A 20,366-nucleotide genomic window follows, 5' to 3' on the forward strand; every position below is an offset into this window, starting at 1 on the left:
TGCTATCAGTAGCTATATAAATTGGGTGGCATCTCTTGCTTTCTGAAATGTTCTCTTAAAAATTGCAAGCAAAATTGGGCAACACCATTATCTTTTTTTTCCTTTTTTTTGTGGTACATGGGCCTCTGACTGTTGTGGCCTCTCCCGTTGAGGAGCACAGGCTCCGGACGCGCAGGCCCAGTGGCCAAGGCTCACGGGCCCAGCCGCTCCGTGGCATGTGGGATCTTCCCGGACCAGGGCACGAACCTGTGTCCCCTGCATTGGCAGGCGGACTTTCAACCACTGCGCCACCAGAGAAGCCCAACACCATTATCTTGATTATTTTCTTGAAGGAGTTGTCATCAACTACCTGTCGTTGATTGGGGTTGGGGATTGGGGATGTTGTCAAAGTACACAGTGTCTTCCCAAGAGAAGCTTATATGCTTGCCTGAGAGGAGAGCTATAGAGGTTCAAAAAACTCATACTTAATTCTAACATGACTCTAATGGAGAACCACTCAAAGCATTAAAAGGCTTGTTTCAGGGGTCAGTGTATTTTGTACCAGCAAATTGTCTTTTCAGTAATGCTTTCCTATTTCCTGTATCACATACAGGCATGCATCTAAAAGAAACAGCTCCAATGAAGAAATCCATTTTAGAACTTGTCCCCAGGCAATTTCACATTGACTTTCAAATAGGCTACAAAGATTCTATACAAAATTTCTATCCGGCCTGTGGAATTTACAGATACTTTTTATTCTCTTTCTGGCTGTCTAACTCTTCTCTTTTTGTTCTATTTATCAACAATACAAGGTTTCACAAACAGTTGTCTGTGGCCAACATGTTCTGAATTCCTTGGCAATAATGACCAAAAAAAGTCTTGCGAGAGACTGATGAGAAGCAAAATATGCCATGTTTTGTTTGGTTACAGCCTGATATACTGGGCATTTAATTTTTGTCAACCACAAGCATGTGTTATAATGCTTATTTTCATAGCTGCCTTGTTTGAGCAGTATCAGGTGACATCTAGTATCTTCACAATCATTGAAGCCCTATTTATGTTTGCTTGGATTGGACAGACATTTCTGGAAAATGTCAGAGAGTGAGCTTGTGCTCATGTCACATAGAAGTGAGATGAAAAATTACTGATGTCAGTGTAGAATTGATCTATATATACCATATCTCATTCTTACGGAATATTTTCCAATATGTTTTGATTTAATGGGAAGATTGATTACTTAAACTAAATAGGCATAAAAATTACATTGTATTTCTACAGTTCTGAAGTAAGTTTTAAAATTTTAGAGTTCTTAACTAACTCATAGTTTCAGGTAGAATGTTTGCTGTATTGGTGTTGTGTCCCTAATTAAGGTTTTATGGGTAAGCAGTGGATCCAGATTAGCTCTTCCTTTGGTTGTATTATCTATTTTCTGGATCGTAAAGCTGTCACTGCATAACCTAGAAACCTCTTTAAAGATGCATGTTTGGCTGTATTTGTTATCCAGCAGATGTCTGGATAGTTAGAATCTCTTGAGAGTATTATAACTTGTGGTTTCAGTTACAATAAGTGATCCAGGCGTTTTTCTGGTCTTACTCCTCTCCAGTTCTGGGAGAAAGTCTGTAGAAGAAATTACAGAGGGTATTTCATTTCATTCTTCCCCATTCCTTTTTTGCTTTATTCTTTGTCTCTGTCTTCAAAGTTACTTTTTTTTTTTTCTTTTCTTTTCTTTTTCCTTCCTTTTTGCAGTACGCGGGCCTCTCACTGCTGTGGCCTCTCCCATTGCGGAGCACAGGCTCCGGACGCACAGGCTCAGTGGCCATGGCTCACGGGCCCAGCCGCTTCGCGGCATACGGGATCTTCCCAGACCGGGGCATGAACCCGTGTCCCCTGCATCGGCAGGTGGACTCTCAACCACTGCGCCACCAGGGAAGCCCTACTTTTTATCTGCTTTGAAATTGAGGTCGCTAACTTGGTGAGAGGTGTCTTCATGCCATATTGCACCTCCTGGTCCCCAGCTTCTCTCAGCCAAGAGGTTATCACACTGACACTGACATTTTGAACGTGGTAAATTGCTGCTGTGATCAAAAACTACCTAAATGTGATTTATATTATATATTTGTCCAAATGGTCGGTTTTAGAATTGCTGGTCCAGATTTGTAATTCCATATCCTGATGCTTAAAGTACTTGCCAATTTCCCTTCCAGCTGGGCATTTAAAGTGCACAAGTCTAAGGTAGTGGATATCGCTAAAGGCAAAGGCTGGAGAGTCTGTGCATGAGTTTGTGGTTTTGGAGGGAGGAGAGGTCTGAGAGGGCAGGCAGACTAAGGGGGCTTGCCACCTGGGCCAGCAGCAGTGGGAAACACCTGGCCACTGAACTGCTAGTCACCTGCAATGTTGGCCTCAGGTGTGTGGGTGCCGTGCTTCTTACAATAATGCAGTAAATTATGGTCTACCGGTAACGTCAGGTTCAGAGAGCTTTAAATTTCTTCTCCTCTTTTGAATCTGAATTAAAGATATTTTGGCAGGTTCAGACAGTTTTCACCTCATTGTTTCTGACAGTGTGGGGATTTTAAGCCAATTCTAAATGTACCCCGAGAAAATGTCTGTATACACTGAAAACCCTCCCTCTGCTAATCAATTATTACTTGGTCATAGTTAGGTATCTTTTATTATTGTTTTAGTATGGAAGAGTTGTCATGATAAGTGAATAATTGTAATTCAAGTGTCATAATAAATTTAATCCTTGGTCTGGTTCAAGAATGCATCTTGTTTGTGATGACTTTAAAAGAATTATTTAAAAGAATTATTGTCCAAAATTTCAGTACTAAGTATGGAGGTAATTAGTGCTCATCAAATTGGCCAAAAATACATGTAATACATGAGAAAAAATGCTAATATACCTAATATACAAAAAGCATTTAGAAATCAATGAGGAAATTACTTTCTTAAAAGCATAGAAAATAGGCCAAAGATAAAACACAGAGGAAGAAATGCCATAATCTCAATAATGTTCAGCTTCATTAATATTGAAAGAAATGTAAATTGAAATGATTAGATACTTTTAATCTATAATAATGATAATAATAGTAAAAATATGAATATTGGTACAAACTTTCTGAAACACACCCCTCATGATGAAATATGTAAGCATAAATGTGGGTATATGCTTGGGTTCAGCAATTATACAAACATATTTTCAGGAATTTTTCTTATCTACCAAAATATTCACATAAGTAACAAATATAATTTTACACACACGTGTCTGTGTATCCAAATGATGCATATCTATAGAGTACTGGGTAATTTATGGTACAGGGAAGAATGAATATTGTGTAGCCCTTCAAAAGGGTTGGTCTACATATACTGACATGAATGGTTTTCCAAGATAATATTGCTGGTGAAATAAGCATGTTGTAGCACAGGACAAACAGAGGTGTATGCATGTACATCTGAAGTATACTCAGCAAGTTGTGTGATGACAGGGGACATTATGTAGAACTTTTACTTTCGAAATACTCTGTGACTTGATTTTAAACAAGAAATCCATGATGTTTTAAAGTTTAAAAAAACAAAGATGTTTTAAAAACAAATAAAGGGAGGTCTCCATGGTGAGTAAACATGATCTATCTTGATATTCACCTGAAATGAAATCATAGTTTCCAAATTGGATAGCCCTCACTCTTATATTTTTTTCCCTTCATTAGTGGTAAGGTGTTACCCCCATGTAGATCTTATTTAGAAATTCTTAACTAGCATTTAAACTGATTGCTCGGGGCCTCAGACAAACAAATGCAGTTGTATGATCATTAGCAGTGATAATTTTATAAAGTAGGAGAAGATAATATGACTGTCTCTCACATCACATAGTTTGTGATCATTTGACAGTATGTCAGCGTTAGATGTCAGGTTGTTGGTGAAGCTTGGATATTTTGATATAGCATCCAATACAGTGTTGTATATATTTATATTTGTAAAAATTATAGCTTGGGCGTGCCTGGTGGCGCAGTGGTTGAGAGTCCACCTGCCGATGCAGGGGACACGGGTTCGTGCCCCGGTCCGGGAAGATCCCACATGCCGCGGAGCAGCTAGGCCCGTGAGCCATGGCCACTGAGCCTGCGCGTCCGGAGCCTGTGCTCCGCAACGGGAGAGGCCACAACAGTGAGAGGCCCGCGTACAGCAAAAAAAAAAAAAAAAATTATAACTTTTCTTTATTAAAGCAAGGATGAAGCAGGGGTTCATTTTTTTTTTTTTTAATGTAGAAATAAGCTACCAGATTCTTTTAGTCTAATAGCAAGCATTCTGATCCACAAGGGTTTTCTAGACTCTTAATATCTATGAAATGAAAAGTTCATTTAAGTATTTTCTTTACTTTTCAGTCATAAAATATTCTACCTGCACATCCAGGTTTTATGTTCCTATTTTTCTTCTCTTTTTATCAACAGCATGTTCACCAGTGCATGGTTACCACATTACCCCTTTTATCTCCAGCAATAAAATTAATTGGAAGCATATTCACCTTACTTATGAGCGATAGTCAATGATGTCGTCAAGTGATTATGCCTCCTTAGAAGTAGGATATGCTTTTCTAGTGGATATGACTCTGATAATCACATAGTCCCTAAAACTCAGGTGTGCTAGAGTGTAACATTTTCAGTAAACCAACTTATTATTTATTTCTGCCCCATAAAACAAAATTTAGCTTCATCAATTCTTTTTTTTTTTAATTTACTTTATTCAAGTGTAGCTGATTTACAGTGTTGTGTTAATTTCTGCTGTACAGCAAAATGATTCAGTTATACATATATATATATATATATATATATATACATTCTTTCTCATATTCTTTTCCATTATGGTTTATCATAGGATACTGAATATAGTTCCCTGTGCTATACAGTAATTTCATCAATTCTGAGTAGTCACGGTCCAGCTCATTGGTATCTTCATTGGTCATTTTTTTAAAACACTGTCCCACTTAGAGTTGAAACCTCTTCTCAGATGATTCTCTCACGCTCTCCCTAGGGATTGCTTCACATTGCATCACATTGTTTGTCACGTTGTGAACGTTGTTGATTAAGAGGTTGCTCTCTGCTCTTGACCTTGTCATTTCATTCCTATCTTGGCCTTTGTTTGCAAACTTGTCCCCTCCCCCCACTGTTTCTCTGTGCATTCTCCATACAGTGCTCCCCAGACAATGACTAATTACTTCGAGTTCAGCTTCCTAATATTTGTGACCATCCCTCCAAGGTGCTCAGCTGGGGTGGCTCGTGCCATTTCTTCTGCCATGGGGTACCCACTACTATGGAATGTAGTAGCAGGCCTGCCAGAAATCTCTCTACACTAACTTCTGTATCATTGTTGCAGGGGCCCATGGGAACTTCAAGAACTTTTCATCAGACACATCGGAGTTGAAGGAAACTAGGGAGGGGGGAGTTTCTAGATTTTCTATGCTTAGACACACCCTGTTACCGTCTCTACTTCCTTATTTCCAGAGCCTTTTGCAAGAGATGAATCTGTGAAGCAACAGCCTCCCAAAAATCTCAGCTGGAAAATGAGTTATGATACCTTGATATATAGTCAGATTCTTCAAATTTTAAAGGGAAATCCTATTATGATCTTCTGTGATCAAGACTTCTCTCCTGCTGCTAATTATTCTATATTTCTTTCTTATGTTCATAGTTCCTTTGTTCTATTCCTGGGTCTGGGTTTTTTTTCCCTTTTCTTTTGGTGGTCAGGTGGTGGTGTTGTTGGAACTGAAGGGAGGAACTGGGTCTGTGGGCTTGCATTTCCTTTCAGGCTTTTCTCCTAACTCCATCCCAGACTCAGACTCTGAAGCCAACAATGTGATGTCTTTGTTCTTTGGTCCCATTTCTGACAACCACCTCATGAGTCAAATGGCCACCCTGTGTCTTCAGTGTTCACACTGGGGAGGTCTTTGGGAGGCAGGGAGGAGTGGTTATATTAAAGATACATATCAAAAGACACATCAGTTAATAAAACATGTCCATTACACGATTGGAGTAGTCTTCATCTGAAGTATAACAAACTACTCTGTAATCATTTGCTGTGTCTTGGGAAAAGCTTTTCAAATGTATAGTTTAAAAAAACACAGTAGGAGAGCTATTTTGTTAACACTGGTATCAGTTCTGTTAAATCAGGGTGTTTCTAAACCGTGCAAAAAGGAATAAAGCAGAAACTAACACACCATTGTAAAGCAAGTATACTCCAATAAAGGTGTTAAAAAAAAATGTGTTGACTTTTCTTCAAATTAATTTAATGAAAGGATTTTGACTCAGGGAGTTGCAGGAGTATAGGCTAGTGTCACAGCCTACAGACAATATAGTCCACATGAGGGGAGCCATATACATTGTGGTTAAGACCATTGACTCCGATATCAGACCACCTATTTTCAATCCTGGCTCTACCACTTAATAGTTAACATAACCTCTCTTACTCTCAGTTCTCTCATTTGTGAAATGGATATATATATATATATATATTTAGCATAGTTGGAAGCATTAAATGAGATATTTCACATAAAGCAGCACAACGTCTGGCATATTCAGCCCTAAGAAAGTGTTTGCTAACATTATTGTTATGATATTTATTTTCCTTTCACGGAAAATCTCACGGACGAAACAATAAAACTAAAACTGAGTTACTAACATCAAGAGAAAAACACGGGTAATTTCAGCTAGCCAGTGGGCAGATTTCAGAATGTGTTATAAACTAATTTCATATGGGTTTGAGTTGAGGAATTGAGAAGGCAACAAAAAGCCTGAATAGGAACAACATAATAGCAGAGTTGATTTTGTGTTCTGGTAAGAAAATTTGGGGAAACCCCAAGTAACTGTAGATCATGTAAGGATCATGGATTAAAGACATGTATAGACCACTTAAGGATCATGGGTTAATGACTTTGTCCCCTCTCACCCTTACTTGGAAAACTAAGTGTACTGGCTGATTCTTAAATATTCTGATCTTCCTTCAGCAAGTGTTTAACAGGAAAGATCATAATCCTGCTTTCCTGTTACAACTTACTAGTAGTAGGGTCTTTTGCCTGTGGTTGTTCATTTTCTTGTGCTTTACTTATACCTATTTTGAAACTTACAGGTATAGATACCTAGTAATCAAAGTAAAAATTTTATTTATGTCCCATCACTAAGAAGAAGCTAAGCCAAAAGGACAACATTAGCTATTTAATATGTTTCAGGGCGTAGATGAATTGATTTGTTTTTAAGGTTTGCTTTGGAGTAATGCAAAGCTTTAGAAACAGAACAACTGAAGAGACGAAGTTATAATGAAAGTTATTCCAACCAGTTATTCTGGTTAGAATATTTAGGGCTCTGTTAAGTAATGTAATCCTTGTCCACAGAAAAAGGCTAACGTGCTTTTGACGGAGTCATCTGTCTTTGCAAGGCAAACTAAGGATTGCTTTTATTTAAGAAGAAAAGAAGACACTCAAACCACTTGATAATTCCAACACAATTCATGACTTGCAGTGCTGACATTCTATAGATTGATGTAGTCTTCAAGTGCGGAAAATACTGAGTCATACAGAAGATGAGATGTTTTAATAATGAAAAAAATATTTAGGCAGTCAGCAGATTGTCAGTTAAGGTGGTTTAGATTATAAAAGTCACCCAACGGAGACTTTGTCAGGTTGCAAATTATTCTGACCACAAAATTATTATATGAATAAATCAAACTTAGAGTGAATTGGTACATCCCAGGTCCTTTTATTTCTTTTTCCTGCTTCTCTGTATCCTTCTCTTCTTCTTTTGAAAAGGGAAAGGAAAACTATTGACTCTGTATCTAAACATAATGCTGGTATACATGAAAAAAAGCTTAAGATGGAGCTAATCTTTTGGCATTCTAGAAGTGCTGCTTTTTCCCAGGATACAAATGCTATAAACCAGAGATTGTGCCTTGTGGCTCTATGAGGTGCTTCTCTGACTCCTTTTATTTGTTCTTCCTCCCTTTATGTAATCTGTTTTGTAGATTATCTGAATGTCTCCTATCAGTGACTGACTAATTGTATCTTTTATAATGACACACATTGTTTTATAAAATTCTTTAACATGTTGAAGGACAAGCAGTGAAATCACTATAGCTGTTTTAGTGACAATTACATTGAAAACCATACTGGCTCATTTAACCATTCAATTTCTGACATCCAGCCCAGACTTAAAACAGGTTTAGATTAAAAATCAAGAAGACAGGGCTTCCCTGGTGGCGCAGTGGTTGAGAGTCCGCCTGCCGACGCAGGGGATACAGGTTCATGCCCCGGTCTGGGAAGATCCCACATGCCGCGAAGCGGCTGGGCCCGTGAGCCATGGCCACTGAGCCTGTGCGTCCGGAGCCTGTGCTCCTGAACGGGAGAGGCCACAACAGTGAGAGGCCCGCGTACCGCAAAAAAGAAAAAAAAAAAAAAAAAAAATCAAGAAGACAGCCTGGGATCCTAGCACCCACATAACAGCAGTCACACTGCATTTCTACTCACTTATTTAATAGCCTTCTCTTCATGTTTTGGTATTTGGTTTTAAATAACTTAAGAACAACCATTATTTGGAGTCTTCACTCTTCCAAACAGTTATGCCTCAGGACAAAAATAAAGTGATTCAAGTGAGTGTTAGCTGAAGATGCTGTGCTAATTGCCCGCATCAGAAATTAGTCAATTGACTACATTAGAACCGAATCAGTCATATATTCTGTTTCCTCTTTGATATACTTCGTCCTAATCATTCTAGCTTTGAGTTGGAATTCATACATGTTCACATATTTTCCTTTTGTACTACTATTTTTTTAAATTTTATTTTTAAATAAAATAAAATGTGTTCAGTAGCTCATAGTCTCTCAATCACTGTGCCACCAGGGAAGCCCTGTACTACTATTTTTAAACTTACCTGTAAATTTCATTTTCTGGCTTTGAGATATGGATTTTTATAAGCCACCTTAAGTAGTTTCTGAAAGAAAAGGCAATAAAAATAAGTAAATTTAGTCACTACCTTAGTCCAAAAGTGTCATTTGATGGTTGCTGAAAAGTATGAACTGAAGCGCTGCCTAAATGCCCAAAGACTGGTTATATCATTTTCCCCCATATCAGTTCCTTTTGGGATTAGAAGTAAGAAATCTTGATTTATATTATTTTATTTATTATTCACACCTACTCTAGTAAGATAAAACCATAGTAAAGAATGTGTACCATGCAGATAGCACTGCTCTAGTCTAGAGTTTTTTTTGTCACCTACTGTGTTGGTTGACTTCTTGAAAATTGTGAGCTCAATTGTCTTTTTGGTTTCTATATGTAGATTTTGCCCATTTTTGAGTGCTACATATATTGATTCTTTTCTATTTCTCATTGTCACCTTTTCTAGGTCTACAGCATCAAGACAAGAGTAAGGACTCACCATGGTACTGAAACACACAGTATTAGCAAGTTAGATTGGAGCGTGAATCCATGGGCCCACTGGGAAAAGATGCTGCCAGGGTTTGTCATTCTGCAGTGGGACACAGTAGACATGGAAGGAAAAGAGGAAGTGTTATCCAGCTGACTTTGGTTTGGAGCCTTTTCTTGAGAAAGCAGAGTGGGTCATAGACATTGAAGAAAAGCATTTTTGTTTATTTTTTCCCTCATCTGAGCCTTTGCCAACTGTGCAACTCTCTTTTATTTTTTGTCTTGCTTTTAACAATACATGGTTTAATTTTTGTTTCAGTTCAACACTTTTTTTGAGTTTTTTTTTTTTTTTTTTTCTTTTTGAACCAACCACCTTGTCAGGAAAAGATGAACCACAAAGAAAATGATCATTCTTTCAGGAATACAATTTTGTAGCTCTATGTGCATCTATTTTTGTAAAAATACAGAAAGTTTGATTTAGCATTGATGGGCTATTTTTGAGGGATGTGGGTTTTTTTTAATATTGTAACAATTGTTAAGTTCTGTTTAAAGAACTTGCTCTCAGAGAAGCACTGGCAAAAATGTTTAAAATGCTTGGCTTTAAGATGTCTGTGATACGCTCTGTGCTTTCTAGCTTACCTCAGATGTTTGATAGTTTCTCCTTTTTACAAAAGTAGCACCATAGCCAAGCCAACATGGTATTATTTTACATTCAATCTCAGTGAAGATTTAATTCCATCCTAGCTCACTTAGCTCTGAGTTATATGTAAAGCTTGAAAAGGAAGTTTTTTAATGATCACACTAAAGAAAGGCTATTTCATTACTTTGATTTCTCCCAAAGACTGCTTGGAGGTTGACTAAGAAGAAAGTTGGCATAAACTTTCAATCAGATGGAGAGTTTGCCTAGAGTATATAATTATCTTTCTAGTCCATCTGACTTTGAAAAATGGAACCAGAATTTCTATCCAACTACTGGAAAAAAAAAATTTAATCATGCTACCTTTGAGTGCCAGTGACTTATTTTTCTTGTTTATAATTATTCATTCATGGCAATTTTTTGCCATATTTTAAGTGAATTTTTTTTTCCTGAAGATAGTTTGAAGGGATAATATTTGGGAAGGTACTAGACACATCACAAAGTCTTTAATTCAATGGCTGTTTCTGAGAGTGTTACCCATCATTTTAAATTGAAAAATAATGTATTGCATATGTAATATTTTAAATCAGTTTTTGCGTCTTTTTTGTCTGTTTAACGCTGGTTTTAGTTGATTTAGTTCTTTTTAAGAAAAAAATGGGGGCAAGATAAATTTAAATTGGGATTTATACTATAATTACTGAAATTAGGTTAATAAATTGACAACTTATCTGAAATTTATTACTGAGGACTCAGTATTCAACTTGACATGGCCCTCAGGATCCAAATAAGAAAAAGTTGGGATTATCATTAAAATGCTATTAGCAAAAGATTAGGTTTATAAAAGTAGCCATTATTGGTATTTTAAGGACTTCCAATGTAAAGTCCATTCTTTCATTTGCTTCCAGAGATGGCTTATATCAAAAAGGTAGTATTATATAGAAGTTTTAGTTTGTTAAAAATGTTTCTCAATTTTTCCCATCTCTGTCCTCACCCATGTGAAATTAAATGTTTAGTGAAATACATTTTCCATCTTAAATAGTGTATATCATATGTGTGAACATTTTAGATACAAGAACAACATAGTCTCTGCTTAGCTAGGCAGAGTTCTCACAGATAATTTTCAAATATTTCCCTTAACTCCATTTTTATGCCATAATCTTCTTTCCTGGTGCATCTTATCAGTTATAAATCTATACACTCTCTTGTATTTTCATCACTATATTGCTTCTTAACCAGACTGCTCTTAACCCAGTATACACATTTAACCTAATGTGAGGTCCAAACGTAAGGAATCTTCCACTTACTAATGATATGAACTTAGATTTCTGGGGAGTGGCTTGGTTAAATTATCTACATTTTGATCTACAATTTGATTTGATACAATTATTTGTAATTTGCCTAAATCTGTGTAGCACAAGGTTGAATGAATCTATAAAATTTGTTTTACTTTGTGTCCTCCTGAATTCTCAGAGACCAGTGTTCAGTAGCTCCCATGGTATGACTCACTGGGGATATTTATTTTCCTCCTCTTCCCTTGGAACCTGTTAACTTCCTTTGCAGTTTCTCTTAGAGCAGTTTTGTACTCCAACTCATTCAGATCGTTCAATTGGATTTTCCCAATTATGAGAAGAAACGTATTGACTTTCTGCCCGTTTCCTTACTCTCCACTGAATTGAATGTAAGGCAAGAGAGCTGACAATTAGATAGCTTCACCCTGAATTTAGGGTGACACTTTGCCCTGTGTCACTCCTGGTAACTATCTGATAAAACATTCCTTGGCTCAGAGGACTCAAGAAAAGTTGGGGATCTGAATTCTGCTGTACACAGGAGAGATTTGTGAGTGAGATCCCCCATTGAGAACAGGCCCAGGTGTCGCTTGGCACATCGCAGGGACTGGATCCTTGCCTATGCAAGGAGTGGATCAAAATGTGAGTCAAAAAAGATGAGTGCCTGTATCTGTAATTGTCTCACATCCCATTGCTACAATCATATTACTATTACCACCGAAGTCATAAAAGAGGATGGGTTGTAATTTAGTATGATTCTGAGTTTAAGTTTAAAATGCTGTCACTCTCTGGATTGGTTTTCTCGCACCAAAATGATACTGTTAATTTTGGAGGCTTCCAGACTGCTTTATTGAGGGCTACCATCTCCCTCCACAATTTCATTTGCAACTGCTCCACCTTTGGTTATTTTACAAATTAGGCTTTATTCAAACTTTCTAAAGATCTGTGAGCTAGATCCTAGAAAATCATCTCATTGATTTGACATCTAATCTATGCTTCAACCACTAAACTATCATGAAATAAGAAACAACAAAATAGTGATTAGGTAGATCTTTACAGGTTATTTGATTTTTCACTGTTTATTTGAAAAGCACCTCTGAAGGTAAAAATCAATGCTTCATCTTAAGAAGGTTAACCGTCCCCTCCTAACTTTCCCCTTTAGCTTTTTTCCTCTCTCTTGCCTCTTAGAGTTATTTACATTACTATTTTAAGCAAAAATGGCCGGGATTGCTCTACATTTTGCAAATGATAACAAGTGGTTTGCAAATAATTGAGAAATTAATTTCTTCAACGTTGTAAAAACCTTTTTTTAAAAAAATTCTAGGCACTGGCATAAACTGTGCCCTTGAGGAGCTCGTTATTCATTATACAAATGGCAATCAGAAACTATATTTTTAGAAACTGCATTCTATCCCTTACTGAGTGCCCCTTGGTTATGTAATGTTTGCCAAATTAAGTCAATGGGGCAAATGGTACTAAGAGGTAGAAAAGGCTAGTATTTATGTTACAGTTCGACTAGAGGATAAATAGAGAAGCAGAATGAATTAATGAAAAACAAAAAACCCAACAACATTGGCTTGGACATCAGGTCATTTTCTGAATTCTGGTTTAGCCATAATTAGATGTGTGTTTTGGTGTTTCATTTATTTATCTCATGAGTAAAGTGGGATAATAATACCTAACTGGCAGGTTGGAAATTGTATATATATACTCAATCATCTGGCTCATAGTAGACATTCAGTAAATGACAGATACCACAAATACCTATCAGCTGAGTAAGTAAATCATAAAATTGAGCTCCCAAACATCACTTCTGTTTACTTTCCACACCCACTTCTGTAGCAATCAAATAGTTATGACTGTGCTTTTCTGTAAGAAATTGTTGCAAGAGAATCTTTGCCTTCTACTAGATGTTGAAGATAAAACATAAATTTCTAAATTATCTCTATTTTAGTGTGCTGTTTATGAAGGAAAATAAATTAACCTTTTAGTGGTATGTAGACCCAACTTTGAGTTTTCTTACATGTTCCAAACTTTTATTCATCCAGGACCCTGTGTATTATTGTCCCCAAAATTAAAGTGACAGTTTCATGAAATCACCAAAGTTTTAATTTTTTCATTATATTTTGGGCTTCCTTAGCACCTAGAATAAAAACATCTCTTTTGAAGTTATCCCCCTTTTTTTTAACTTGGAGAAAAAATTGCAAGATATGGTGGAAAAAAATGTTCTGCATGAAAAGAGGAGGAAAAAAAAAAAAAACCCCAACCCTTTATGATGTCAGTCAGCAGATTTATTCTACTTGAGAAAAAAAGAAACAACTTCATTGGAAGCAGATGTTGACACTGTGTCAGTTATTGAAGATGGAAAGGGTTCACTTGAGCCATTGTGGTTACAAAGGGGTACCGATGGCTATTAAAATTCCTGTGATTGAGCATCTTCACAGCAGACAGGACAGCAGAAAATCTGAAACTATGAGACCAAGACTGAAATCAGCCTGCCAATTTTAATTTACAGGACCCTAAGGACTCAGTTGTGTTTTTTTTTTTTTCCCTCCTTCAGGATAAAAGACATATCTTTCAAAAAATTTAAGGTGGTTTAGGAGAGAAATTAAAATGTATTCTCTAAAAACATAGCCCTAGAATCCTTTAAATCTATTATTAAGCATTAAAACTATTATTTAAGTCATTTTAGAAAAATCAGGGTAAAAATTTAGTTTAATAATATATGTTGAAGAAACAGACTCACAGACATAGAGAACAGAGTTGTGGTTGCTGAGGGAGATGTGGGGTGGGAGGAGGAAGGATTGGGAGTTTGTGATTAGCAGATGCAAACTAGTATATATAGAGTGGATAAACAACAAGGTCCTACTGTATAGCACAGGGAACTATATTCAGTAGCCTGTGATAAACCATAATGGAAAAGAACATGAAAAAGAATATATATATATGTATAAATGAGTCACTTTGCTGTACCACTGTACCACAGAAATTAACACAACATTGTAAATCAACTATACTTCAATAAAATAAAAAAATAATAATGTATGTTGAAGAAGGATATGTAAACTACACACAAATGGAGAGTGGGGAACGGGTGAGGCCTGCAAGGGAGCCTCAGTTCCAATAGCTTCAAAATGTTAATTAATTGGTAACTTGGTCATGGAGATTGGGCACAGAACAGACTTTCAGGATTTTCAGTAGGTTTTTTTCTTTTAGTGCTTGCTGGGAATTTCCCTCTATACACTTTCCAAAGTATAGAAATAGTCATTATAATTAAAATATCATAATTTTCTTATCCCTTTTATTGTCCATTGTGCTTTATTGTCTGTTTGAAAAATATTTTTATAGTTTCAGATAATTGATCAAACTAATGTTCTCTCGAAAATACCAATTAATTTGATCCAATACAAGTATCTAAATCTTCTTTTAAAATTTCAAGAAATGATAATTGAGTTAAGTGTAATTTACCAATTCTTTTGTGTAAATAAACAATGACACCTAGAAAATGCTGCGTCATCATCGATTAGCTTCCTTGTTAACAATTTCTGGACTACTAAATTTTGCCCTAAGAATAACTCTTTTAGAATACAAGATTCTTTAATTAGTTATTTTGGTATATGCATAAGATGTGAAGTTTTCTAATGATATCTCTTACTGATAAGCGATACTGATAGAGGTGTACATTTTTTTCTAGGCTGTGGCTAGGGCAAAAATTAATGATTATTTACACACTCGATTTAATTTCTTAGACTATTTACAATCTTGGATATTGTATCTGATTTAAAATTACTATTCCATACATTTTTCTGGATATGCAATACGGGGAAGGGTCTTCATGTGAATTCTTTGTATTTTAAAGTGCATATATTGAAAGGGAAAACATAGATTCAATTTGCTTTCATCACATAAGTCTAGATAAGGTGAAAGCTTTTATAAACAAAAAATTCATAGTATGGTGAAGTTTATATTTGTCACTTGATTAAGTGAACTGAAAACTTGTAATATAAATGTTATCTTACAACCCTGAAATACAAAACAATTCTAGATTTATTAGTTTTGTGGGCAATTTTATGCTATCTTCATTTTACATGTCCAGAAAGAGAAATTAACTAATCTTAGCTCTGTTGTCATTCTTAATTTACAAAATATATGTAATTCATAAAACTTTTCGCTTCACAAGCTAATTATAAAATCATAGTTTTTGTTGTTGTTTTTCATGGCGTTGGAGGAAGAGACATTTTTGTATTTCTATTCACTCTTCAAATGCAGGTCTCATAACTATATGTTGATGATATGAGATGATGGAGGACTTTGTAATAAAAACAAATGTCATCTTCAATTTTTTCAATAAATAACTTAATGTGAACTTAATGTTTATATTTTAATGTAGCAATTTGGTTTCGTCTGCATTTCTTGACAATTAACTAAAGCTGTCTCCTTTCTTCTTATTCAATTAAGCAAATTACAAATATCTTTAGAAATTAAACCACCATAGTTTTTTTTTTAATGAGGTTAATTTCTACAGCCAAGGGATTTATATGTTATAGTGAGGATTGTATGGTTACAAAACAAGTGTTTATAATAGAAGAGCAAGTGAAATGGGCTATATCAATTACATAATAGCAGGAGGCTTGTGAATTTTTGTAACACAATGCTTCTGAAGTTATCAATTAACTCTTTGGGAGAGGTGTACTTTGTTGTTTTGCTTTTACATTTGTTGATATGGAGCTTCTGTAAGTAGTGTGGAAGAAGAAACAAAACTTTCCTGACAATTCATTGAGATTGAAGAAGTGTATCTGGAAAGGAGAAGTCCAAGACCTTATTTTTAAAGGAAGCTGGAGTTTCTCTACAGGGGCCTTCTATTTTCTTATTAAATAAATTTGTAATGTGAAAATGCAAAGCCTGGAAATCAGCATTTAGATTAGTAGACCTTCATCATCACAGGTGAAATAATGTGGCACAGCCTTCTCAACTGTCTGCCATATTTAGACCAGACAAGTGTAATGAGTTTTCTATGTTGCTGTAAAAAGTTACCACAATCTTAATGGCTAAAAACAACATAAAATTTACGATCTTATGGCTCTATAAATCAAATATCCAGCACCAGTCTTGGTGGGCTATAATCAAACTGTCAGCTGCATTCTTTCTGGATATAAGGGAGAATCTGTTCCTTTGGTGTTTCCAGCTTCTAAAGTCCTTGGCTAATGGCCTCCTTCCTCCATCTTCAAAGCCAACAACAGCTGGTCAAGTCCTTCTCACATGGGATCACTCTGACCCTCTCTTTTGCCTCTCTTTTACAAGTTTTAAGGACCTTTGTAATTACATTGGATAATCTCTCCATCTCAAGGTTCTTAATTTTAAAAAAGTCCTTAAATGTAAGGTAACATATTCACAGGTTCTGGGGGTTAGGAAGTGAACATTTTGAGTGGGCATTATTTAACCTACCACAATTACTATCAGATTTCAGTTAATTTTTATCAGCCTTTTAATCTAAGAGGGTTTAATATATCACTGGAACTCACAAGGCGTGTTCCATGTTTGCAATGGTCATCTGTGTAGGATTCATCTACATTCACTTAAATAATTGCGTAAAAAGGAAATTCTTGTTGCTATTTCAAACATTTATGTGGTTATTACAGTGTCTTCGAATCCAAAGGGTTATGTTGTCTTTATGTCAGACAGGCACTCAGGGGGGTGGTGAGCAGGACATCTGGTACAGATTCTTCCTAGCTGAAGTGTGTTTTCTCTGGGGACAATCAACTACCATTTAATTGTTTTGCTTCCTTTTTTGGGAATATATGCCCATCGTGTGATGTCCTAAGTCTCCAAGCATCTCATTTGACCTGCTTATACACATTTGACTAAATATCCATATATGACTACATTGGTAAAGCTTTTACATTTCTGTCCAGATTGAATCCTTACATCTGTTATCAGTTAAGCAGGGGAAAAACTATTATGGAAAGCAAACATGTTTTGATACATTTAATGTGTAAAGTAGGTACCTAGACTCTAGAATGCTGTTGATCAATAAATGAACTAGAATCTCTTAGAAACAACACTTAAGCCCAACTGTTTTACTTTCCATACCAAGTTTGGCTGTGGCTGAATGAAGAACACCAGCATTGATCTTTGCTTTGCACTTGTACTAAAGGCTATTTGCAGGAAGCCAAATATAGCAACAGAGGATTTAATATCTTGCCAAAAAATACAAAATCTGTTCCCCTTTAAGCACAACACTCTATCCTTTTCTTGTGGATCTTGCTAAAAGGAAAATATAGCTTTCAACTACCCCATTCCTTCTGCTGGAAGTTCCCTAATCTTTTTCAAATGGGCTATGTGTGGTTTTGTGGAGCTTTATGTTTCCAAAAGAAAATGGCTATATGAGAAATCCATCCAGTGTTAGCATTTTTCATAAAAAAAAAAATCAACGCCTAAATCAAAGATGAGAGTCAGCAGTGACTAAGAAAATCACACTTTGGTGGGTTCAGGACTAACCAGGATCACTGGGTGATGTTTTGTCTTTCGTTTTGTATTGAACCAAAAGTAATAATAAAAGAATTGGCTTCAACCAACCAGGTGTTTTTTTTTTTGCCTTAGAATGTGGGTGTTTCACTCTGAATGTTGTCTCATGGGTAAATGGACTAGTCCAGATTTCTCTATAACGTGGGTAATGACAGTGACTCTTCTGTCTCTTATGTTGTATATACAGAATTTTGAAAGCAGTTTTGCAAACATCACCAAGAAAATAACTCTTTCACAGTGACAGCTTTACCAGACATCTCTGTGTGGGATTTTAAAACAAACACAGGGCTGTTTGGAAATACCTGGTGTATGTAAATATGCAAAATATGCTGACCAGTGCTAACAGCTGTAAGGTGTACTCCCTCATTCCTTGAGCAGAATATTTTGGTGGCAGTAGTGGTTATTTTTTCCATCTTTACTTGTCATTTTCCCCTTTTGTCTCCACCCACTCACCCATCCACTATCTCCTCTGAAAACACCTACTTAACACCCTTCCCCCATTCCTCCACACTGCTTCCAAGAGAATCATTTCAGTATATTCCCACTGGAAAAGGTGGGCGGTGCCTTGAAGGAATGTTTGAGTTGTACTATGTTGTAAAGGCTGAGCTTCGGGGAACAGCTTGCACTTGCTTTGACACCAGCCCTGCACACAGCCCAGACACTCCTCAGGCCAGATTCCATTAAGGCTTGTCATTGCGAGGGGAGGGAAAGTCCTCTTGAGAGTGGCCATCCTGCCGTGAAGATTCCAAAGATCAGAGTAATCACTTGAAGTGTGTATTATCAGGTTCTTATCAAGGCATTCATCCATTTATGAAAATAAGCATATGCCTTTCTACCCAAAGCCTAAAAAGGAAGAGAGGACTCAAGAGAAGTTAAAAATAAAAGTTACTTCTTACAGGATTTTGACAGGTTTCGAGAGGAGAAAAGATGGCAAACGTAAAAGGAGAAACCCTGGGTCCTAGGACCAGTTCCACGGGAAATTTGTTGATATCATTTAGTCCCAAATTTCCAAAGTTTCTCTATTGGTCAGATGAAGATCAAGTGAAATAAAAAGATGCAAACTGCTTTGAGAAAACAAAAAGTAGATACAAAGAGACAGGAAGGGATATGTACTAAAAGTCCTCTATATACCATGAACAATAAATGAATTTATCTCAAGGAATTTTCACAAATAACATGTGGATAGCATTATTTGGGAGGCTGTTAGCAATATTTTAAAAATGGGGATTTGAGTTTTAGTGATGTTACTTAGAAGTTGTATGTCCTTGGACAATTTCCTTAACCTTTTTAAATTTCATTGTGTTCATCCATAAGATGAAGATATTTAAAATAACTATTTCATAGAGTTATGAAGACTAGTAAAATATGTAAATAGTTTAACACTAGGTAAATACTATGATTTTTTTATTAATCTTATTTTTCAGTAATTTGAGTAATTGAGTAAATGATCAGGGAAGCTCTTGCCCAAGGGCACTTGGCCACAAGTAAAAGCCAGGATTCAAGCCCCCAAATAGAATCTTAGAACACCACACTGTTCCCAAAAGTTTTTGCTATCGTCACATCTGAATGTATTTGCCCTGAACATATTTTAATAATCTCTTAGCCAACTAGAATAAAAGAGACAGTAGGAGGAACTAAAACTAGCCAGAAAGGGGAAGATTCTTTAGAACAAGCTAGAGTAAGGTGGCTTTCGCAAGCCAAATAGAGTTCAGACAGATTTTGCAACTGTAGAGCATTATTTGTAACTTGGGGATACAGAATCAATTCATTCAACATATTCCTCTGGTCTGAAGGATCCTGGTTATTTTTCTACTCAGGCCAATCTCAAATCTCATTAAAATAGTGGATAATGGGTTGGAAGAATCATAGCTTCTTTCTGTTGACATCTTATCATAGTTTTCATCTGAAAATGTCAGCTCACTAGCTCTTTAGGGATGAGCTCTCATTTTCTCTGCTGAAAGAATCAGTGTTACATTTTAAACCTGATTATTTTATAATTAGGTTAATGTTTATGAAGTATTCTCATTTCTCACACCGAGTGTGTGTTGGGACAGGACTAATGGTAATGGAATAAATCATTTAAAAACACGCAATATCTTAACTTGCAGGTTCTCTGTCAGAAAGCTAAGAAATTGCAAGATTTGGTTTTGATCTTTTTACTCTCTAATTGTCAGTTGTTTGATGTGGGAAAAAGTATTCTTCCTCATCAGTAAAAAAAGATATGGTAATCCCTGCATTGTAAAGTAGATATGTGGACTAAACGAGATAATGTATATATGCCTGTTAAACACTAGACTTTCCTGGGAAGAGTATGATTTCCTGTATCAATTACTAATGGCCCCAGTTCACTAGGCACTTGTAAGAAGGACACAACAGTCACTCCATTGAATCCTCACACAACTTTCCAAGGTGGGTTGTTTTGTTCTGTTTTGTTTTCTTGCGGTACGCGGGCCTTTCACTGTTGTGGCCTCTCCCGTTGCGAAGCACAGGCTCCGGAAGCGCAGGCTCAGCGGCCATGGCTCACGGGCCCAGCCGCTCCGCC

General features: G+C 36.3%; 1 protein-coding gene and 1 pseudogene across 3 annotated transcripts in view; both read left to right on the forward strand.

Moving 5' to 3' along the window:
- VGLL3 (vestigial like family member 3) overlaps window positions 1-10,003 on the forward strand; it is a 41,542-nt gene extending 31,539 nt beyond the window's left edge. For 2 of the 3 annotated variants that reach the window (XM_065876704.1, XM_065876706.1), the window contains exon 4: window positions 9,357-10,003. In XM_065876704.1, coding sequence (XP_065732776.1) covers window positions 9,357-9,400 — 44 coding nt within the window. In that variant the 3' untranslated portion in view covers window positions 9,401-10,003. The remainder of the gene's footprint in view (window positions 1-9,356) is intronic. The other variant, XM_065876705.1, reaches the window with a different exon arrangement.
- A 6,839-nt stretch (window positions 10,004-16,842) lies between these two features.
- Window positions 16,843-17,748, forward strand: LOC136122069 (uncharacterized; annotated as a pseudogene).
- The last annotated feature ends 2,618 nt before the right edge of the window (window positions 17,749-20,366 follow it).

The sequence above is a fragment of the Phocoena phocoena genome, chromosome 4, assembly GCF_963924675.1.
Source record: "Phocoena phocoena chromosome 4, mPhoPho1.1, whole genome shotgun sequence".
Taxonomy (NCBI): domain Eukaryota; kingdom Metazoa; phylum Chordata; class Mammalia; order Artiodactyla; family Phocoenidae; genus Phocoena; species Phocoena phocoena.